The sequence below is a fragment of the Prenolepis imparis genome, unplaced genomic scaffold (genome assembly GCF_030444845.1).
Source record: "Prenolepis imparis isolate NDT839.2.m4 unplaced genomic scaffold, iyPreImpa1.0 SCAF_13, whole genome shotgun sequence".
In the NCBI taxonomy this organism is placed as follows: Eukaryota; Metazoa; Arthropoda; class Insecta; order Hymenoptera; family Formicidae; genus Prenolepis; species Prenolepis imparis.
Window position 1 is genome coordinate 7,657,670 of NW_028141171.1, and position 21,774 is coordinate 7,679,443.

Genomic DNA, 21,774 nt, shown 5'->3' on the forward strand with positions numbered 1-21,774 from the left:
GGGGCAATATGGATTCAGGCAATAGACAATTTACTGTACGAGGAGGAGCGACTATTGATTGATTAAAGTAGATCAAAATTGTTCTAGTGGTCAAGGTAGTAGCCTAATAAAAAAGTTTTTTATAATTTTAAATAGGGAGTTATGCGTAATAATATAAGTGAAGTGAATCAAGAATTAGTAAGGGCATTTAATATTTTTTATGTTATAATAATATTGCCTTCACTAAAATCTTTGGTGCAAAACGAGATGAGGAAACACCATCTAATAATAATAATATACATTTACTTATTTACATTTATGTAAAAAAATTGCATAAATATACAATTTGTAGCCAGTTAAGGTTAAGTCCTTAAGTTGCCAGATAAGGGAATGTTAGTCTTGTAACAGAATTATAAAATATGCAACAAAAGAGATATCAGAGTTTCTCTACATTTAACAAAATAAATAATTTATTATTTTGCAACTATTAAAGATGAAAACAAGACATTACACATTTGCTTATCTGACATTGATTGTATTATGTTTCCTGTTTAGACCTTAGGATCGTTAACATTTCTTCGAGCAAATTATTTCTTATTTCTCTCTGCAAATTAGCTTTCTCTCTCTGTTCCTCCGCACGAGCATATGCTTCTTTCTGCATATCATGCATTTCCATGCATATTTGCAAGATTTTATTTTGCGTATCATTGCATGTTTTACTTCTGTTGTCCATCTTGGTGATTAAACCCTTTATTATACGCTGATAGTTTTGCAGATTATCAATTATCTTCATATGCTCAGCTTCCAATCTGGCATATTGTTCATTATTCTTGCCAGAATTACATACTGTTTCAGCATTGGATAAAGAATTTCTTGTAACAATCGTTTGTGATTGATTTCTAGTAATCTTTCCAGACCTTTAAAACATGACATTATGATCAGTTTAATTTTAATTGAATAAATTTTAAATTATTTTAACAAGTTATTAATAACTTACTCTGACTCTGCATAATCATCTTTTATATCTGTATCATCGCCTAAAAGATTTTTGGAAAAAATTTCATCTAGATCCCTGTAAATATATAATTAAAATATTAATTTACAATATCAAGCTAATTTCAACAACAACAAAAAAATCCATCAGAAACAAACTTACTGTTCGTAACTGCAGATATATTTTCCCCTTCCATTCCTTCTATTATGTATTATCATATTTTTATAAGCACGTTTCAATGTTTTGAATCTATTTTCTACTTGTAGAGGAGATACAGTGAATCCATTATCTTGCAAACTTTTGGATATTTCTTGATACGCAAGTTTCATGTTTTTTAGCAATCGATTCTTTACCATTTCCTTCTTGAGTTTATATTCTTTCAAAAAGATTTTTGTTGAAGCATCGCACCAAGGAAAATGCGCATTCCCACTTTTACTTGTCGATGGGACAACGGCTTTATCTTCTTCCGCGGTAGCTGCATTATCTACTTTATCATTTTCGGAATCATTTTCAACCATTTCCCATGGATAAACATCGATATATATATCTGTACCATTGACATTGAAGCACATTTGCTCCGCTTTTTCATCAATTTCTGACAAATGTAGTTGAAATACCAAGCTGTCATCTGTAAACAAATATATTTTCAATAACAATTATTGGATAGATATTATAATTTATTAATAAGAGACTAGACTCATATTACTAAGAGACTATACTAGAGACTAGATTCAATAATACATACACAGTATATCGTAAAGCCAACAATAAGTATTACGCAATTGAATGTATATTATATACATCATAAATAAAATTATTTATCATCTATTACCTTCGCATGAAATTGTAATAAATCCATTACTGTCTACGACTGGTCTGCCTTCTTCGTCGCGTTTAATATAGCCCTTCATTTTTGTCGGAGAAGCGATGCTTCGCAATAACTGAGTACAACCGATCGAGTTACTCGACTTTTCTCACGTCGAAATTAGTTGGAACGAGAAAAAGTTTTTCTTTCCGCTTTGGAAACGAAATCTCTTATTTTCGCGCTTTATTCCATTGCACCATTTGCACCTTTGCACCTTGGATATTTCGGCTGCATAAAGTGTAAGAAGGTGCAGGCGTGGTAAATATATGATCACGAGACTCGTACTGTGTTTCGGCGAGAAACATTCGTATCCAGCTGCGACGAGGAAACGCAGAAAATGCTCGAGAGAGAGGGATGATCGGAACGGGTAGAGAAATATCGTCGAGAAAGATTCAGGGGTCTTTTATAACTTCAATTCTGCTTTCGCATCATGCTGACAGTAGCGTCATGAAATGTCATTCGCGGAACTACGATGACGATAGATCGGTAAAGTTGGTGTCTTCTATTCTAGGGCTAGTTTATATCAGACATATATAGAGCTCCGCTCACAGAATAAGGCTTAGTGTATATTATATATGTCTATGGTTTATATGTGATTACGATTTTTGCAGACGCCATGTCTATATATTTTAAAATCGATGCCAAAGCTGTGTGATGTGCAGTGTTGCCAATTTCAGATCGCGCGCAACCATAGAATATAGAATATATAATATTATTAGAGCGCGTGTCGATGTGTGCGGCGCGTTCGACTTTTAACCTTCAAGTGGCGCTGCGTCAGCGCGGCGGAATTCGGTGCGCGGAGTGGGGGCAGGTGGTGGGGGCTGGGTGGTGGGGGGTTGCGCGCGCCACCACGCAGCCCCCACCACCTGCCCCCACCACCTACCCCCACCACCTGCCCCCACCCCGCGCGCCGAATTCCGATGCGCGTGACACTGCGAGCTGCGCCACTTGAAGGTTAAAAGTCGAACGCGCCGCACACATCGACACGCGCTCTCGTATATTATATTATATATTCTATGGTTGCGCGACTTGAAATTGGCGACACTGGTGATGTGTGATGTGGACATGTATGTATATTTGTATATCGACATGGCTGCTCGCTGAGGATTGTCAAACGTTACAGCTGTCAAAAGCTCGGGGAGTGAATATTCGTATGCGCGGATAATCTCAGGATTTATCTCGTAGAAAGAAGAGTTATTATACTATCTGCAGGAGGAGAATGTTGACGGCAGCCGCGAACACGTTGTCCAATAATGGCGGTTCTTATAGCAATGAAAGACCATCCAGCGCGGGTGATGCGGATCTCGCGACAGATCCCGCCTCCGGTGGATTTTTCCATTCCGATTATAAGAAGTAATTGGTTCACATTGATTTATATCTTCGATCACGTGAAAGACAGTTCCTTTCGTCATAAAATGATAATTGCAAAATTGCTCTATTTAAGTACATATTAAAATTTTATTATGTGCTTTAACTTAAATTTAAATATAGCAAGTATTTTTGTGAAGAGTGAAGAATAAAATTAGGAATAACTGTAGACGACCCAATTGGCTTAATTGATTTTTATTAATTCGATGTCATATAAAAATACAGACTACGTTTCGACCTTTGGTTCAGGTCCTTATCAAGTCTAAAATTAAAAGATATAAAAAATAATAATACAAATATATCAAAAAGAAAATCATTTTATACATGCATAGCGTAAACCAAGTGAAACTAACGATTGTTATAAAGTAAATCATTTAAAACATACCTTACGTAACATTTAATAAAATTTCAACAAGTTAAACTTCTCTAAATACATATGATGTGTCAACTAATGTTTCGTAGAGATGGTAAAGAACGAACTAAGTTAAACAGCCTTTATTATTCTATCATAAATAGGATTTAAATTCTCTGTGTCTTTATGTAGGTTAATCGTGTTGTTATATTTTTTTATATAAAACATTTCGGCTATCTCTCTTTTCCTAGTGTGTGTTTCCTGATGTAAAATATTAAAGGTTGTCCATTTAAAGTCATGTAAATATTCATTTCTATGTTTGCTTATAACATTCTGTATTTTTATATGACATCGAATTAATAAAAATCAATTAAGCCAGTTGGGTCGTCTACAGTTATTCCTAATTAAATTTAAATGTAGTAAAACCATGTCTACGTATTGCATTGTGTGAGACGAAGAAGATTATAAAAATACTTTGTATGATTTAGACACGAAGATCTGAAGGAGATGCTGGATAGTAACAAGGATGGACTAAAGTTGGAAGCTATGAAACGTATAATTGGGGTAATTGCATAAATTTATTATAATGAGTAGTGATGTTAGCAATAATAATTCATTATTTTCTTCAGATGGTAGCCAAAGGAAGGGATGCATCGGAACTATTCCCAGCTGTTGTAAAAAATGTAGTGTCTAAGAATATTGAAGTAAAAAAGCTGGTATATGTTTATCTCGTTCGTTATGCAGAGGATCAGCAGGATCTTGCTCTTCTGTCCATATCAACATTTCAAAGAGCTCTGAAGGATCCCAATCAGCTGATAAGAGCAAGCGCTTTAAGAGTATTGTCCAGCATACGAGTTTCCATGATAGTACCCATTGTTATGCTTGCTATTAAAGATTCGGCTAGCGATATGTCACCGTATGTACGAAAAACTGCAGCTCATGCTATCCCTAAATTATACTCATTGGATCCTGAACAAAAGGAAGAGTTGATAAGCGTATTGGAAAAATTGCTCTCTGACAAGACCACTCTTGTAGTGGGTTCAGCAGTGATGGCTTTCGAGGAAGTCTGTCCAGAAAGAATAGATCTTATCCATAAGAATTATAGAAAATTATGTAATTTATTGGTAGATGTTGACGAATGGGGCCAAGTGGTTATTGTTAACATGCTCACTAGATATGCTAGAACACAGTTTGTTAATCCAAATTCAGATGTAAGTATAATATCTTTAAAGATATTTCTCTTGGCAAAACGATAATTAATTCAATTAATTGAAGTAATAGTTTGAATAACATTTTTGCAGAATTTAGACGAAGACGAAAATCGACCATTTTACGATTCTGATTCCGATTCTTCTAATACGAAGAAACCAAAGTTTACATTAGATCCCGATCATCGTTTATTGTTAAGAAACACAAAACCTTTGTTACAAAGTCGAAATGCATCTGTGGTAATGGCAGTCGCTCAGTTATACCATCACGCAGCACCCAGAAGCGAAGTTATGACTGCTGCAAAGGCATTAATAAGATTATTAAGATGTCATAGAGAAGTGCAAAGTATTGTACTTCACTGTATCGCTAGCATATCAATTACAAGAAAGGTAATGTAAGTATAGTGCTCTAAAATGCAATATAAATTAATCTATAGTAATTCAATTTATATTGCATATATTATATAATTATATATGGCAAATATTTATACGTTATTTTGTGTTTTTCAGGGAATGTTTGAGCCCTTTTTGAAATCGTTTTTCGTGCGAACTTCAGATCCCACTCACATAAAACTTTTGAAACTTGATATATTGACAAATTTGGCGACTGAAACTAGCATCGGTGTAATACTGCGAGAATTTCAAACATACATCTCTAGCAGTGACAAGGAATTTGTTGGTGCTAGCATTCAGGCAATCGGCAGATGTGCAAGTAATATCAAGGAAGTGACTGATACATGTCTCAATGGATTAGTATCTTTGTTAAGCAATAGAGATGGTAAATTTTTATATTCAACTTGCATATTCTTGCGTATCACACATCTTGTGTCATATATTTTGCTGTAACTTTTACTTCTTTTACAGAGGCTATCGTGGCGGAAAGTGTTGTGGTAATAAAAAAACTTTTACAAACACAACCGAATGAGCATAAAGATATAATTGGCCATATGGCGAAATTAATGGATTTTATAACAATACCACAAGCCAGAGCCTCTATTCTGTGGCTTCTAGGCGAATACTCTGATAGAGTTCCTAAGATAGCGCCGGATGTGCTCCGAAAAATGGCGAAGAGTTTCGTGAACGAGCAGGATATAGTGAAATTGCAAACCTTGAATCTGGCCGTGAAATTATGCTTGAACAATCCTGTACAAACGAAACTGTTTTGTCAGTACGTCTTCCAACTCGCCAAGTACGATCAGAATTATGACATCAGAGATCGTGCGCGTTTCCTGCGGCATTTCATCTTCGAGGATGAAGGCGATCAAAAGAAGAAGTTACCGCAATTCGCAAAGAAGATTTTCTTAGCACCGAAACCGGCGCCGACATTAACGTCCAGATTCAAAGATTCGGAGTATCAATTGGGCACTTTATCTCACTATCTGGACATGCCGTGCGCGGGTTATCGACCTTTACCACCATTCCCGGAAGTGACGCAAGATCCATCCGTGCGAGATGTCGCACCGCCAATTGTGCAGGAACATAGAGAAGAACGACACGGTAGAAAAGAAAAGGAGAAGAAGAAGAGCAAGGATAAGGATAAACCCTTCTACAGCGACGAGGAAAGCACTGCCGCTGAAGGTAAGAGTACTGTTTGAATTAACATATGTATATCATGTACTTTAATTTTATTCTTTCGATTTCAGAATCGGATAATCAATCGTTCGATTCTTCATCCAGCGAATCTTCAGACGAAGATAGCGATTCTTCAGAATATACGAGTGAATCAGATAAATCTGAGGTAGGCACTGAAAAGAAAAATGAAACAAAATCCGACGATTCCGAGAGTGAATCATCGAGCGGTGAAGATTCGGATTCTGAAGAAGAAGAAGAAAGCGAGACTCAAGAGAGCGAAGAGGAGAAACCAAAAGTTGTCAAACAAGAAACGAAAGAGAAACCAAAAAGCAATTTTGATCTATTATTAGATCTGGATGATGGTGAGTTTAACGAGATTTTTGACAAGAGATAAAAACTTTAAAGAATTTTTAATATATTTATTCTATCTTCTGCAGTTGTTCCAATGACTCCTGTAATGACGCCTAGTTTGGGTGGGTTTCTTACTCCGATCAATTCAATCATTACGGAAAATATTCAAGAAGTGTCAACATCATACGTTCCGTTGAAAAAGACTACTTTGTTAAATAATATCATAGGACATGGTTTAAAAATTGAATATAGATTTACGAGATCGCAACATTTAGTTAGTTCGAGTTTGGTTAATATCGAATTAACATTTTCTAACGAAAGCAATAATGTTATTAAAGAGATTGAAATAGGAAATAAGGTAAGCAATTCTCTAAATATTATTTAACATACAATATCATTATTATAATAAAATAACATTTTGTATATTATTTTCAGAATTTGCAAAAGGGAATGTTTATTCACGATTTTACACAAGTACCAATTCTTGATGCAAATAGCACATTATCTTCTACGTTAGGTGTTAATTTCAATGATTCTACTCAACCGGCAAATTTCAACATTGATTTTGCGATTAATGACGAGAAACACTCGTGTCTGGTCAGTATCAAACCACCAATTGGAGAGATAATAAGATCTGTGACCTTGCCCGAAAGCATGTTTAATGCGGAGAAAGCTAAATTGAAAGGTATGAATGAGCATATTGCGAAGATACCTTATTCTGGAAACAAAAATGCTCTTCCTCAAAAAATCTTCGAGACAGTAAACGTCGCAAGAATACCTGACGAGGATGAAGTCATGCGGTAAGCATACACATTTATCATATAGTTAATAATATGTGTTTTTAATGTATTTTTTATCTGAATGATTAAGTTTAACGAGAGAACTAAATATAATAAATATATACAGATTTGCAGCTCATACTTTAGCGTCCAAATCGCTAGTATTGGTGACGGTAAAATTCATTGATGCTGAGCAATTAGAAGTTTGCGTAAACTGTGAAAAAATGGTTATAGGATCGATCTTATTGAACGAATTTAAAAGTAATTTGAAATAAAATAGGTATGTACACTTTATTTGCAGAATTAGTGATATATACAGATGCATTTCATACACTTTGAGATAAAAAGATTTGAATATTCCTTTATTATGCGAAGATAAATTCTCAAATATATACATATATTCTGCTTAATATTTCTACAAATGTAATTTGATATGTATATATACATATACATATATATATGAATAAATATATATGTACGTATGCATATAAATACAATTAAAAATATATATATTTATCTTGTTACGTCATTGCGATGGTTTTTATAATAAATTCTAATCATTTTTTGTCATAGAAATTATGTCGTTACTCGTTACCATTTTTTTCAAACGACACCATATCAGTTGCTGAGACACGCCGATATCGCAGTCAGCAATTTCCCAAAAACGCAATCGATATTCTTTGTGACTCATCAGAAATGTTTTCAGGACTTCATATACAAAAGATACGTGTATTATTATAAATCTGATACGATACTCGAGTTGAATACTTACTTCTCAACATGCCGTTTGAGATCGGCTTGGAAAAGCCGATGTCTTCATTCGGGAAGCGCGCGATCACGTCGGATAAGATCTCCGTACCAAAACCCTGATTTCTATATTCTGAACGAATGTATGCCGTGTCCACTATAGGCATCACATATCTCTCCTTCGTCGAGAATATTTCCGTACCTAGGTAAATTATTGAAAACACTTTACGCGTTTATTATCTCTGAATATACCCTAGTAGACTTTTCTCTATGTCTTCTAATGTCTTCTAATGTCTTCTAATGTCACACATAATCACCTGTAGGTTTAACGGTATAAAACCCAACCGCTTTTCCCTTTTGCCATCTCAGTGATACGATGTCATGTTCATCCACCGGAGCGTACAACGATTCAAACTTCTCTGCTCGCGGCGCGTCCAAGTTTGGGTAAACAATCTGACTCAATATGTAGAAGAGTACCTTATCGCGATCCGTCTGGACCTGCCGCCATTCATCTACGAGTCGATCGCTATAGATATTATTGACGTCGATTATCTCGTCATTTAACATTACATCAACAAAGTGATCGCCATCGATACAATCTACACGATGGACGTCGCCCTGAATATTCAAACTCCGCAGATCAAGCTGGATCGTCTCGGTTCGAACACATTTTGCGCAACTACGAATATCACAATTGCGTTATAATGTTTTTTTATATCACTTACAAACTTTTCTTTTACGGAAAAAAAATACGAGCATATAATAGTAGATATTTTTTTTTACTGACATTAACTTCTCAGAGACAAACTCTCGTCTCAAAGAGATGTTATGTAATCGGCCAGTATTTTTTTTAACCGATTAACGACGGGACACTTTAATGTCAATTAAATAAAAGTAACAAAGCAATGCGAATTCGTAGGAAGCGAGTTAATTCATCACCTCGTGCATGTCATCTTGAGCAGACAGACCGAAGACGCAAACGACGTCGTCATAAGCGAGAAATATTCGACTAGATTGTGCGCGGCAAAAAAAAGCGAAACTTATTAACTGATAAGAAGAATAATTCAATCGTATCGCTCAGAGTGCTATATTGATAAAACTTTGTGCACGTGACAAAAATATGAATCTTTATAATACTTTTAGTTTGTCGATATATGAGAAATGCAATCCCCGAAATTTTGATAGAAATTTTTATGCTATTTAAAATCAATTTTATTAATTTTTGGAACTTAAAAGTTTTCAACAATGTCGTGGCGACGACTTGTCTTGCATTCAAATCTGTATAAAATATAATTTACACGCATGATACTTAAAGAGATAAGAAAGAAATCAAGAAAGAAATAATGAATGTATTTGTAGAAAAAGAGATTCATTATTTTATATATCATGGTGATATAGTACAATAACTTATTAAATTTTTACAACTGTAAAATCAAAATTTCCGGGGCAATTAATGTATCAATTATTATTTATAGAATTATCCCTATTTATAATTTGCGTGCTCGAGTAATTTTATTTAATTGAGTTCAATAAGTAATAGTAATTATTTTTTGTGATATAATTATAATTTTTATCGTCTTTGTTTAAGATGCTTACACTTAGCACTGGCTGATAAAAATCAGTCGAGTTTGTACGATTGCATATACAGTCAGCTGAGTGAGCGCAGATTATACGTAATCTTATATAAGTGCCGCGAGGAATGCAGCAATGTTCGTTCATCGAAGATAGAAACTTGTATTTCTCATTGCATGGCGCGAGAAACACTGAACTCTGTTACCGCGTGTACAATTGATTCTGTGAGATTTTACGCGATCTTTCACGGTGCGATCATTCATAAAATGAAAATATTCTTTAGTCTTAGAAGAGCCCTGCTCGTGGCTTTTAATTTTTTTTTAAATGTTAATTGCGAACACCTATATAAATATATGTAGTGAAAGTCAGCAGTGGAATTCACGCATGCGCCTACATTCCATGCTTTGTTCCTTTCTCTCTCGCCATTCAATCCTGTACGTATCTGTCTCGTTTAAATGTCGTTTAAATGATGTATGTAAGAGCGAGAGAGCGCGGTTACACGTTCATACATAATGTCAGGATCGTCGACATCGATGCGCTCCAGTACTAGCGTGAAATATGTATATCTTATATTCGCACATACGCCTATATACATCTCCGCGCGCATCGCGTCATTCAGTCGGAGCCTGAATGCGTCCCGCAGCGGAGACGTCTTGCCGGTTCGCTGAATCAGCTGAAGGCTGAAAGTCGGAGCAGGATCTGTCAAGCGTGACTCGTTGACAGGAAGTGTACAGCTGTACGACGCGACTTGGTGGACTCCAATGTCTTCGTCGCGGCCTGGTGAACATCACTCTGCCGATTATCAGCGATTCAACAATGAGACGGGTCTGCCGCTCGACCAAGAGATCTCCAACAGCTCGAATAATCAACGTGAGTCAGAGCTTCACTATCCTAAATCAATTTAGATAATGTCACTCCATCACTGATAATGTCATTACGAATGGCTGCAACGTTGCACGATTGTACACTTGACAGGGAAGATATTTACTCTATGAGTGACATTCTCTTCTTGAAGAGCAAGTTGTCTTGTTGACAATTGTAATTCTGCTAGTTGTCGGAATTTACAGCTCTTCACTCATAATGAGTATAATCTTAGAAATTATTTCTTCAATAAATATTTCAAAATTTTATTAATTCCTTTATAAAGGCATGCTTGTATTGAGATGATCTACAAAATTTTATGTCTTACAGAATACGGCTCTATGCTGTCGTCGCCTTCTTCGGAAAGTCATGTAAGGTCATCATTTGACAATGCTAATACTGCTAATCAGCTGGATTGTAAATACGAAGCGGGTGAAATAGGGACCGGAAGTATGACTGATAATATAGTATTTACTGCGCACGATGCAACTCTCGATGTGGACATGCATTGGGAAATGAATTATCATGAAGCTGCGATATTTTTAGAGGTAACTGTGTATTGATTATATATCTATATTTCAATAGCAGTTGTTAATAACATAATATGTATGAGTAACATGCTTGTATATATATGAGCAGATAATTGAGTGATCAATTATTTTTTTCAAGGATATCTATTGTATTCTGTAATATGCATAGAACTATATATAATACATAATGTATGTTATATAATACAAAAATATATAGTATATTTTGTTCTTAATATTGCATACATCTGTGTGTAAGAGAGCTTAAATTATGTTAAAAAAAATTGAGATATCTGATCATTATCAACAATGTATAAATACTTTTTTAGGAAGGTAGAAATAATGAGAAATTTGATTCTCATCCGAGACATCCTGAAGATTTGCCAGCATATCTCTTAGTCCATAACAGTTGCTACAATGGATTGGATTTATTGACTTCATTAATCCTGTTATCTCTTGCATTTGTAGAAGAACCTGCCCTCCCGCTATTCAAAGTACGTCACAGACAAATAAATGACGAAATGTAATTCTTTTTTATCATTATTTCTCATTTATATGCTTTATTTCAGGTACCAGTATGGGTACATGGTTCAGTAGAATTACTTGCCTTAATTACTATTGGTGTGGAATTAGCCTTAAAGCTGAGATGGACTGGTTGGGGTCCCATGTTAAGACATAAACGCACAATGCTGAAAGTAAGAAACACATTACTTAAGATCTATTTGCACTTGCGAGGATACGGCAATAGTTTAACATGTTTACAAAAAAAACGCGATGAAGAAACAGAATATTTACATAATCAGATCATCTAAATAGTTACCCGTTCTTACACTTGTGAATTAATATGCGATGATATAAGAGTCACAGACAGTAGAGTCATGCATTCATTAACGATCAACAGCCGCGTCGCGCAGATGAGTAATAAGAACTACAACGAATATAATGACTTTAATTTACTTACATAATGAGTTATTGAGTTAAAAGTACAATGTCAGACACGTTGCAATATTCTTCATGAAATTCAAATGAAAGGAGATGACGCACGATTTCTTTTACAAAGAAACAAACACTGTTAATCATTAAACCAGGTTATTGACTTTCTGCTAATGTCTCATATTGATTTCTATTTCAGTGTATCACGTTAATTATCATGTTTCTCGAAGCTATGGCAATTCTGGTACGGCAATCCTCGCATTTCCGCGTAACTCGCGCCCTAAGACCTATCTTTCTAATAGACACGAAATATTGCGGAGGTGTAAGGAGATTTATAAGGCAGATACTTCTCACCCTACCGCCTATCTTAGATATGTTGGGTCTTCTTTTTTTCTTGATTATTGCATATACTATATTAGGCTATTACATGTTCAGTGAAATGAACAGGAATTTTTCCACGTTGCAAGATAGTTTCGTCAGTCTATTTGTCCTTCTTACCACTGCTAAGTAAGTAGACGATATATAATATTCGATGTAATTAATTTTAAAAACACAATATAATTTACTATTAATGCAATTACAGCTTTCCGGATGTAATGATGCCGTCGTATTCGCAAAATAAGTGGTACGCGATATACTTTGTATCTTACTTATGTACTATGCTGTACGTAATGATGAATCTAATGTTGGCGGTGGTAAATGAAACGTTCACGTCTCGCGAACGCGACAAGTTTAAGAAGCTGTTCCTGCACAAGAGAAGAGCATGTCAACACGCATTTAAGCTCTTGGTTTCCAAACAGGACCCCGACAAAATGCGATTCCGTCAGTTCGAAGGTTTAATGCGATATTACGTTCCGAATAAATGTACGTATTCGAGATTATTATTATTTTCTCAACACGCAACTTAAATTGCATCATGTAATAAATATTTGGAAAGCGAAAGCAGATCTACGTTGCATGACGATATTATATATAATTGTATTTAATTAAGTAATAATCTTATATCTATATAATTAATATCTATATTAATATTTATATAATATCTACATTAATATCTATAATTAATATCTATATTAATATCTATATATTATAATATTATAGATATCTATATAATCTTATACACATTTTACAGCCATGCGAGACATTGTTTTAATGTTTTGCTATATGAATGCATCGGGTAGCGGCGCCTTAAATTGCGAGGAATTCCTGTCGATTTACGACGCCACGACACTTCAGTGGGATTTGCAATACTCTAATATACCGTGGTACCGAACCACGACGTGGTGGCCCCTGCAGATGCTGTGCACAGGCGCCCATACCGTTATCAAATGGCCATACTTCGAAACGTTGGTGTGTAAGTAAACGACATTTGTGCAAATAATTGATACTCACGAGAACATTTTCTTTCTCATTGTTTATAATATATAATTTTCCAGGTGTTATTATTACCGGCAATTGTATCGCCATGATAATAAGAATCTTGGAACCGAGTAGCAGTCTTGAGGAATCTGCACATGGATTCGCTGCGTGTTGGGATACTCTATTGTTTGGGGGACGTAAGTGAAAAAAAACCCTGTTAAAATTATAAAAATAAATGTATAAGAGAAAAGGAATTTGTGCAGACAATATATTAATTTACAGTTTTTGTGGCCGAAGCACTGGCGAAAGTATTAGCTCTCGGTATTAGATGTTACCTGAGCTCAGGATGGAATCTCTTTGACCTGGGAACATCGATAATGACTCTCGTCGCCGCATGCGGTCTCATTTTATTTCCCTCCGTCACATTCCTGGTTATGTTCCGGCCACTCAGAACGTTGAGATTGTTCAAGATAAAGAAACGCTACCGAGACGTTTTCGGCACCCTCGTGATTCTGTCTCCCCAGATGTGTTCGACGGCTATCGTTATGTTGGTTCTGTACTACTTTTTCGCGATTATCGGGATGGAACTGTTCGCCGGATATGATATGCGGAATTGCTGCAAGTTAGTACCAAATTAATTATAATAATTAAAAAATTGAGCACTATGTCTTTTTCCTTCGATTCTTTTTTTTTTTTTAATTTTTACTGATTTTTTTACAACTATTCTCGATAGGAATACAACCGTCGAAGATTTCTACGAGTACTCTGTCAATGGTAGCTCAGCGCTGGGATACTACTATCTTAATACTTTTGATAATCTCTTAGCAAGCGGCATGACACTCTTCGAATTGACAGTTGTTAATAATTGGTTCATACAAATGATTGCATATGCATTTACCGCGGGCATGTATACAAGGATATACTTTATGATATTTTATCTGGTGACAATGATCGTATTGACTATCGTAGTATCCAGTTTCTTGGAAGCTTTTCGATTTAGGATACAGTATAAAAAATCGACTTCAAAACACGACGGTAAATATTTGAGCAATATAAAGGGTTTTCTCCCTTTCTTTCTCGTAACAATTTTATAACTTATATAATATGTATTCTTGTATATTTTATTTTTTAGAAGAAAAAATGCTTCACGAAGAAATAGAATTGAAGTGGAACGAATTGCAATGCATAATTGAAGATTTTCAAACTTTGGAAAATCTGCGTAACTCCTTGGTCGTTGGAGGAAGCACTCTGTTCGTCGGATCGCGACCGCGCACGCGAGAAGTTCTACAGAGAAAGATGTATACTCATGAGATAAACGAGTGGATAGCCGAAGTGAAGTCGGAAGAGAAGCAACTGATACCTAATGTAGCGCATAATACAGAGGATCCAAGTGGTGATAGCACATCCGATATAGATCATCTTGTAATGAATGGCAATTTATGCCGTCAATAGAACAATAGTACATTTATCCAGTAAAGGTAAAGGTAGCAACGTGACTTATAGATCATATTCTTAAAATTAATTTATGATTTTTGCTTACATTAGTATAAGTACATTTACTATATAAAATAACTCACTTGAACAATAACTTAACATTAACGCAAATGTTTTTTTGACAATAGGAAAAGATAATGTATTATGCATCCGGATCAAAAATCTTTTCTTAACTATTAATAGAATTCTAATTGATTCTAATAGATTAATTATCATCAAGTTTTTTTATTTAAATGAATATAACTTTTTATATATAATTTTGATAATGCAAACTAGTCGTGAACATTATAATTTTGTTCTACTTAACAAACAATCATTATGATGCGCCTCAACTTTGTGTCGACACATAGTTTCACAAAACGAATGTATAATAATTTGCGAAGTAGAGACATATAAATATACTTTGATACTCCGATTATTATATATTTAAGATACATCGTAAAACGTAATACTCGCACATTAGATCAAAGTCATTATAACGCAGAAGATAAGTAATGTTATTTTTGTTTTTTATAAAAATTTTATTCGCACTGTTAATTATTACAATTTTAATTCAATTAAAAATTATATATTATTAGAGTTGGCTTGAGCTGGATCCGAAGCAGGATGATATATTTATGTTTCTATTTATTATTTTATTTTTTTTATGAATTTGGACGAAATTTCTACTTCTCTAAAAATCAAAATATAAACGAAATGAAGGGAATCTTTTTTTCCTCTCGATCCGGTTCTTGTGTATCGTGCAAATCAATGACGGTAATTTACAAGTTATATATGCAGACATCTGATATTGTTATACATTATACTAGCGCGAAAGAATATTTCATAGCTATCCTATCTATGATGTAATAATTTGTATATTTATTTAATAGATACGTGCTTCATTATTTAATATATAGAATTATTTAATATAGAATATTTAATATAGAATTATTTATTTAATATATAAAATTCTCTATTCTTTTTTCCTTCCATTTATAACTATAATTAACATAAACGTAATACCATTGATTCTAATACTAATCCTGTATTTTACGTTCAATCGTCACTCCGTGGCAACCCAAACTAGTTGTTATGACAGAGAATCCCTCTATTCTTAATAGGTCACAGAGATCCGTAATGCCTTCGCTTTCAGTATTCGGCGGTAGCAAGATATATGCGTGTCCACCTCCACCAGCGCCTGTGAGTTTTCCCGCGAATGAATAACTCTGTGCAAGTGAGCAAATTAAATCCAGTTTCGAATGTGATACATTTAACGTACTAAGTACTCCTTGGTTTATATGGATGAGAGACTGCAAAACGTATGAATATATATTAAACAGAATGATTATACATATAACTTTCAGTGAATAATTATCTACATGAATCTTCTGTACAAGAAAAACGCACACAATTACGTTGAAATATATAACAAAATATATTTAAATTAATATTGAAGTTCGTATGTAAGACTTACAAATAATTTTTTATATCCTGAATCTAGGAGAGCCTCATCGTCAGTTGTCTGAGCATCGTATATTTCACCGAGGACTTGAAGAGCCGTTTTTGATACAGTGTCAATGGTGTCGAAGATGGAATCGATGACTGCGGGACATGTTTGTCTCAGCTTCACCACTCGCTCCACCAGATCTTTCGTATTCCGAGGGACATGTGTGTCGACCAGCAGGATCTTCAGGTTTGGCATATTGGATAACACATTTATCGGTTCTCCACGTCGGAATTCTATTATCCCGCCGTATGTGCACACGCTGTTGTCGATCCCAGATGGGGAGCCGTGCATAATTCGCTCGCAGCTCAGAGCGTATTTCGAGATCTTTTCAAGATCATCTTTCTCGAATGTATCATGAACATCGCCCTTCAGTAGACGTGCCCAGTGGAGAAAGCATCCTGCGAGACAGACTGCGAACGATGCCGAACTACCCAGACCCGAGCCGATCGATAATTCCGTATTTAAACACTTTATGGAGAAAGATTTAATTTGGATCTGTTCCTCGTAGGCGATATAAACGAGCAAATAAAATAACGCTTGTAAGCTCAACTTCTGTGACTCTTTACCACTGTACATGCCGGTACATTTTTGTAAAGCGACAAATTGTTCAACTTGCTCAAGTAATCGATCAGTATTCTCATTAAACGGATAAGAAGGCTGAAAGTATTCTAGAAATTCATCTAAAGATATCTTTAAATCTATAAAGACGCTATCGAAGTCTATCTTGATAACGTTAGAATCTAATTCCGAGAATTGGAGTTTAGTACGTAAATTTAAGCTAGCCGCAACAGCAGTTTTTCCGTATACCACCGCGTGTTCTCCATGTAAAATCACCTTGCTCGGTGCGGATATTTCGAACTGAATCATTATTTACGAATAAAAAAATTGATGTAATATTGAATAGAAGAAAGTTAGAAATTTGTGCTACAGCTCGCACACATAGAGATATCAGAACTACAAGGAATGCACTTGTCTAACGTAGAAAAAAATCACTTGGATAATATTCGCATCGCTTCTTCATTTATATAAATTATTAGAAATTACACAAAACGGCTGTGACAAAAGTAACTGTTATCAAATTTCTATCAATATGAAAGAAATTTAACAAGTTTCAACTTTTGGTTTTTCCCCATTGCTCTGGTGTTAATGTTGTTATTGAAATAGCATGAATTGTCTTCAATTCTTCTTCCAAGACTCCATGCACAAGCCTGTGTGTGTAGGAATTATGTTCCATTATTGAAACCTTATTGAAACCTTGTCAAAGTTTATGAAAATATTTTAATTATCTGTAATGAAATGATATATTACCTGTGACGTTGCAGGGTGGGCTTTCCTTGGAATAGATCAGAGACAACGACTACTGAGAATTTGGCACCACAACCATCAGATTGATCTATCACCTCCTGTAACATACAATATACTCTGTAGGTAATATATCCTTGTAAAGACATTAAAATTCACATATAGGCAGAACACTTAAACGCAATTACAAACCTTTTTATATCACGATATATAAAGTTCGATTTAAGTCTCTACAGATAATGATTGAATAAAATTGATAAAATAAAAGAAAAATATTTTATATATTTATTTTATAAAGACTTCAAGACAACTAATCTAAAGCAGTTCTTTTGTATGACTGAGACTTACTGTAGAAATATCGTACTGATTTTAAATGCAAATTTAAAAAAGAGAGTTTAGAGCAAGGTTCGAAAGACATATCTTATCTAATCTTATTTGGAATATTTCAATATATAGCAATAGTGTAGCGAACTAAAAAAATGTTTCTGGCAATATAACACGATGGCAATATAATGATAAAATATAATATTATCAATGATATAATTATTTAAAAAAATATATATCAATAATCAATAACTTATTATTTTATATTTACTAAAATAATGTATATATATTTAAATTACAACGTGTGTTTCATTTATTACAGTTTGTGTATAGATTATTTAATATTTAAAAAAATGTTATTATTAATATTACGCGAATATATTATATTTTATATATTTTTAATCCGATTAAAAAATTTCCATTTAGTAGTGCAAAATTTATAATAGACATTTTTCTATAAGTTTTCATAGACAGTACTTATAACATGAAAAATTTCTATTTTTTCATAATATTATATTAACAAGAGAAAATGTTATAATGTGTATTCGGTTATATTGCTATTTAATATATTAAGCGCAGTTATTTTAATTGCATTTTTATAAGTTTTAATTAAAATCTAGAATTATAATATTTTCAGATTTAGTGATCCAAATTGAACATTAACAAAATAGAGAACATCATAAAGAGTGCTTAAAACAGTAATTATTCGTATATATGTATGTATGACAATCACATTCCTTTAATTCATAATTCAGTTGATATGCATTTTTATCGCATAACTAATTTTATTTTTTATGCATAGCTACTATGCATAAACTATGGAAGTTATAAATTAAAATATAATTAAAGTTCTTAATTTGAGTATTCATATATTTGATTATTACTCTCATAGTCTCATAAAAAGATTAAGATTTGATTCAAATTATTCTAGACAGAAGAATGCACAATAATGAAATAATTCGTTAAGAAAAAAAATAAATAGTCTGATGTATATTGTATTGTCAATATTAAATTTGTCCTTGATGAATAAAATTATTCACACAATTGATTTTCACGATATATAAAACAAGCACAGCTAGAGAATGAACGTCGCAGAAAAAGGACCAAAAAGAAATTTGATTCGACTCTCTATAAGAGTATATATTTATTTATTATTTATAACAATTTACACATTTTTTTGTTTTCAATAACTTCATTCAATATGACTTAACTTTTCTTGCCAGAATCTCTTTTCTTAGTACAAATAGTTGGATATAATTGAAATATACAAAAAAGCCTAGAAAATGTCCACATGAATATATTGATATTAAAAGAGAAAATAAATCAGGATATTTTTCTGGGGGTTTTATAAATTTGCTAACGATAGAGAGAAGTAACACACCTAAAATGGATCCATAGAACGCATTGAAGAGATATAATTTTTTATTGTAATTTTGCAAATTTGAGAAAAATTTATTTTTCCTACATTTTTGTACCATATACTTTGACTTTGATACATTCTTATTTAACGAACTCTTTGTTTTGTCATTGTAAAATACGTCAGACCACATCCAAGAAACACAACAGAAATAAAAAACTAATGTGCTAAGATAAGCAAGGTATAGATCATCTTTTATAAATAACGGTAGCATACTAAAATGTGAAATGATCAAGAACCAAAAACAAGATAGAGGATCGTTATGAAAATGCAATAAAACCGGTATGGCAATTAAAAGAATGGACTTTTCGTGAACTTGAAATGAGAAAAGGAAGAACGCTAAAGCGGAATTTATTAGAGAAAGTATAAATGTATTTTTCGTAGGTAACAAATATAAATTGATGCAACTCGGTAGAATCGCGCATGTTGTTATCGTTAAACAAATCTTAGCTAACTGCGCGTTAGTAAAAATCTGTCGTAATTTACAAAAAACATTGATTGCGCACCAAATGTTGGCAACTTTATCTTCGAATACACCCCTGGCAAACGGGAATAATCTGAGCACCGTACTGAAAAGTAAATCTCTATTCTTGAAAAATGGCATCCAAATAATATAAAATGTTAATAGTACCACAAAAGAAACGCATGTCAACATGCGAATACGAGAAAACCAAGATTTTGTCTTATTGGATATATAATAGCCAAGTATGTAAAAGAAAAATGGTAAAGCGTGATACAACTCCATCTGTTTATAGTTCAGCGCTAAAACAAATAGAACTGAACTAAGGATGACTGAATCCTGCATCATAGCAGCTGCAGCGGCGATGAAGAAACCCAGCGACACGCAATTGTATTGAAAATGTCCGTGATCTATTAATATTAATCCTGGATAAATCAGTGCTGTCAGGAGGACAACATCTCTTTTCTTAAACTTGAATATATTGGACTCGTAGAATTGACAATTGTCTGACAAACGCAAATTGATTACAAAATATATAATTGCCGGTATATAAATTAAAATGTCTGCAATTAGAACCGTCAGTCTCATGAAATGCTTATGCTCCGCAGTCTCAAGTCCTCTGGATTCCTGCAGCTTTACAAAGGAGGGATCTATCCTATTTGCAATGTGACCTAACAAGAGGCTGTGATATGCCGTTAAAGGTGGATAATCTAGGCCCCAGTATTGCAGATCATTATCCGTGGTATTGATGTACCACTTATCAAGAGGTAGATTCAACGTGATTTCTTGCCAGTGTCGCTGTGCTTCATAATCTCCGTACATAGGAGGCTTGCCCTCTCCGCTGTGCGAATGATGAGTGATGCAGCATCTCAAGAGAATGGCAAAACAGGAGATCGAGGCGAGTTGCAGTTTTCCCTGCATTCTCCGTTATGCGAAGCCCCCGAAGTAAGTTTATCGCAAAACTAATCGGCAAGAATTTCGAGAACGATTCCTGGCGAAACGACACGTCATCATGTGTGTGGCACAATGTGGAAAGAAGGGGGAAAAGGGGAAGAAAAGTGATAAGAAAATATCATTGGTTACGTACCACGTGTGAAGCTTTCAATTCATCTGTCACTTTGTTTTTAATATGTTCCTCGCTATATGACATACTCAGGAACGATTTCTCTTAACACAGCAAATTTCTGTCATCTGCTATTAAATGTCGAATACTACTTTTAAATGCCAACACTAAATATATTGCAACGTCTTCAAATGAACTTGGCAGATCACCGCAGATTGGCGCAGATGATCAAGCTGTTAAACCATAGAAATAAGAATAGACAGATCGGCTTTCATGATTAATAATTATCCCGCGTACGAAGCGCCATCTATACTCTGGAATCTCTAAGTTAGGTCTTTTCAGTTTGACAGGTAGTACCTCATCTTCTGCTACAGACTGTCAATGCCGAATATTGTGGAATTAATTGTTTTCAATAATTATATAATTATTTTCTATTTTTTGCAGGGAGAGGAAGAGGATTCACAAATATCGCAAATTAATAAGGGCCGGTTTCACCTTCAATCGGTCGATTGAGTTAATCGGAGATGGTGAAACCGGTCCTAATACTATCAATTATATTTCATTCGCGAAATGTCAATTTTGACAGATAACGCGGAGCGAGCGCGTCGCGCGCACCTGTCGGCGTTCTTCGGAAACAATCGGTCGCGCCAGCCAATAGGAATCGCGCCACCTCCGTCGACGGGCCAATCAGCGCAGCGGAAGCGCGGCGGCGTCAGAGGCGGGGGCGGGCGCGCTAATCGGGGAAACGAGGCGCGTAG

General features: G+C 34.4%; 6 protein-coding genes across 8 annotated transcripts; 2 read left to right on the forward strand and 4 right to left on the reverse strand.

Annotated features, from left to right (window-relative positions):
* Nucleotides 1-504: 504 nt before the first annotated feature.
* On the reverse strand, nucleotides 505-2,579 carry LOC145944612 (uncharacterized). Its single transcript, XM_083053051.1, has 4 exons — nucleotides 1,806-2,579; nucleotides 1,136-1,601; nucleotides 977-1,051; nucleotides 505-896 (listed from the first exon to the last, which is right to left on the reverse strand). Exons 1-4 carry the CDS (start codon nucleotides 1,882-1,884, stop codon nucleotides 518-520), a joined length of 999 nt encoding a protein of 332 aa, XP_082909177.1. The 5' UTR covers nucleotides 1,885-2,579; the 3' UTR covers nucleotides 505-517.
* A 221-nt stretch (nucleotides 2,580-2,800) lies between these two features.
* On the forward strand, nucleotides 2,801-7,764 carry Rb (adaptor related protein complex 3 subunit ruby). Its single transcript, XM_083052518.1, has 10 exons — nucleotides 2,801-3,191; nucleotides 4,047-4,122; nucleotides 4,188-4,769; nucleotides 4,860-5,156; nucleotides 5,277-5,544; nucleotides 5,631-6,344; nucleotides 6,410-6,700; nucleotides 6,776-7,047; nucleotides 7,125-7,489; nucleotides 7,596-7,764. Exons 1-10 carry the CDS (start codon nucleotides 3,058-3,060, stop codon nucleotides 7,741-7,743), a joined length of 3,147 nt encoding a protein of 1,048 aa, XP_082908644.1. The 5' UTR covers nucleotides 2,801-3,057; the 3' UTR covers nucleotides 7,744-7,764.
* Nucleotides 7,765-7,809: 45 nt separating this feature from the next.
* LOC145944294 (soluble lamin-associated protein of 75 kDa-like) lies at nucleotides 7,810-9,580 on the reverse strand. Its single transcript, XM_083052555.1, has 4 exons — nucleotides 9,155-9,580; nucleotides 8,533-8,894; nucleotides 8,241-8,417; nucleotides 7,810-8,176 (listed from the first exon to the last, which is right to left on the reverse strand). Exons 1-4 carry the CDS (start codon nucleotides 9,205-9,207, stop codon nucleotides 8,022-8,024), a joined length of 747 nt encoding a protein of 248 aa, XP_082908681.1. The 5' UTR covers nucleotides 9,208-9,580; the 3' UTR covers nucleotides 7,810-8,021.
* Nucleotides 9,581-10,230: 650 nt separating this feature from the next.
* Tpcn1 (two pore segment channel 1) lies at nucleotides 10,231-16,578 on the forward strand. 2 transcript variants are annotated; one of them, XM_083052531.1, is made up of 12 exons: nucleotides 10,231-10,657; nucleotides 10,979-11,196; nucleotides 11,505-11,669; nucleotides 11,745-11,870; nucleotides 12,308-12,615; nucleotides 12,692-12,972; nucleotides 13,241-13,462; nucleotides 13,545-13,664; nucleotides 13,750-14,089; nucleotides 14,201-14,502; nucleotides 14,600-14,945; nucleotides 16,445-16,578. In XM_083052531.1, the coding sequence occupies exons 1-11, from the start codon at nucleotides 10,549-10,551 to the stop codon at nucleotides 14,917-14,919; spliced, it is 2,511 nt and encodes an 836-aa protein (XP_082908657.1). In that variant the 5' UTR covers nucleotides 10,231-10,548; the 3' UTR covers nucleotides 14,920-14,945; nucleotides 16,445-16,578. The 2 variants fall into 2 exon arrangements, with proteins under 2 accessions (XP_082908657.1, XP_082908656.1); XM_083052530.1 differs by lacking the exon at nucleotides 16,445-16,578 and having other exon boundaries at nucleotides 14,600-16,253.
* On the reverse strand, nucleotides 15,981-17,328 carry LOC145944289 (mevalonate kinase-like). Its single transcript, XM_083052547.1, has 2 exons — nucleotides 16,418-17,328; nucleotides 15,981-16,253 (listed from the first exon to the last, which is right to left on the reverse strand). Exons 1-2 carry the CDS (start codon nucleotides 17,315-17,317, stop codon nucleotides 15,981-15,983), a joined length of 1,173 nt encoding a protein of 390 aa, XP_082908673.1. The 5' UTR covers nucleotides 17,318-17,328.
* A 120-nt stretch (nucleotides 17,329-17,448) lies between these two features.
* LOC145944286 (uncharacterized) lies at nucleotides 17,449-21,273 on the reverse strand. 2 transcript variants are annotated; one of them, XM_083052542.1, is made up of 3 exons: nucleotides 21,041-21,260; nucleotides 17,759-17,853; nucleotides 17,449-17,658 (listed from the first exon to the last, which is right to left on the reverse strand). In XM_083052542.1, the coding sequence occupies exons 1-3, from the start codon at nucleotides 21,101-21,103 to the stop codon at nucleotides 17,562-17,564; spliced, it is 255 nt and encodes an 84-aa protein (XP_082908668.1). In that variant the 5' UTR covers nucleotides 21,104-21,260; the 3' UTR covers nucleotides 17,449-17,561. The 2 variants fall into 2 exon arrangements, with proteins under 2 accessions (XP_082908668.1, XP_082908666.1); XM_083052540.1 differs by lacking the exons at nucleotides 17,449-17,658; nucleotides 17,759-17,853 and adding an exon at nucleotides 18,667-20,944 and having other exon boundaries at nucleotides 21,041-21,273.
* Nucleotides 21,274-21,774: the final 501 nt, after the last annotated feature.

Bases quoted from the DNA above. Each gene is read 5' to 3' on its own strand.
- Rb (XM_083052518.1), top strand. From the start codon at position 3,058: ATGTTGACGGCAGCCGCGAACACGTTGTCCAATAATGGCGGTTCTTAT. The intron at 4,123-4,187 runs GTAATTGCATAA...TATTTTCTTCAG, and splicing joins CTATGAAACGTATAATTGGG to ATGGTAGCCAAAGGAAGGGA. The intron at 4,770-4,859 runs GTAAGTATAATA...ACATTTTTGCAG, and splicing joins TTGTTAATCCAAATTCAGAT to AATTTAGACGAAGACGAAAA.
- LOC145944612 (XM_083053051.1), bottom strand. From the start codon at position 1,884: ATGAAGGGCTATATTAAACGCGACGAAGAAGGCAGACCAGTCGTAGAC. The intron at 1,602-1,805 runs GTAATAGATGAT...ATTTGTTTACAG, and splicing joins TATTACAATTTCATGCGAAG to ATGACAGCTTGGTATTTCAA. The intron at 897-976 runs GTAAGTTATTAA...CATGTTTTAAAG, and splicing joins GATGATTATGCAGAGTCAGA to GTCTGGAAAGATTACTAGAA.
- Tpcn1 (XM_083052531.1), top strand. From the start codon at position 10,549: ATGTCTTCGTCGCGGCCTGGTGAACATCACTCTGCCGATTATCAGCGA. The intron at 12,973-13,240 runs GTACGTATTCGA...CACATTTTACAG, and splicing joins ATATTACGTTCCGAATAAAT to CCATGCGAGACATTGTTTTA. The intron at 13,665-13,749 runs GTAAGTGAAAAA...ATTAATTTACAG, and splicing joins TACTCTATTGTTTGGGGGAC to TTTTTGTGGCCGAAGCACTG.
- LOC145944294 (XM_083052555.1), bottom strand. From the start codon at position 9,207: ATGACGACGTCGTTTGCGTCTTCGGTCTGTCTGCTCAAGATGACATGC. The intron at 8,895-9,154 runs GTGATGAATTAA...TGATATTCGTAG, and splicing joins CTCAAGATGACATGCACGAG to TTGCGCAAAATGTGTTCGAA. The intron at 8,177-8,240 runs GTAAGTATTCAA...TTGTATATGAAG, and splicing joins CTCAAACGGCATGTTGAGAA to TCCTGAAAACATTTCTGATG.
- LOC145944286 (XM_083052540.1), bottom strand. From the start codon at position 20,874: ATGCAGGGAAAACTGCAACTCGCCTCGATCTCCTGTTTTGCCATTCTC.
- LOC145944289 (XM_083052547.1), bottom strand. From the start codon at position 17,317: ATGATTCAGTTCGAAATATCCGCACCGAGCAAGGTGATTTTACATGGA. The intron at 16,254-16,417 runs GTAAGTCTTACA...TACGTTTTGCAG, and splicing joins CAGGATATAAAAAATTATTT to TCTCTCATCCATATAAACCA.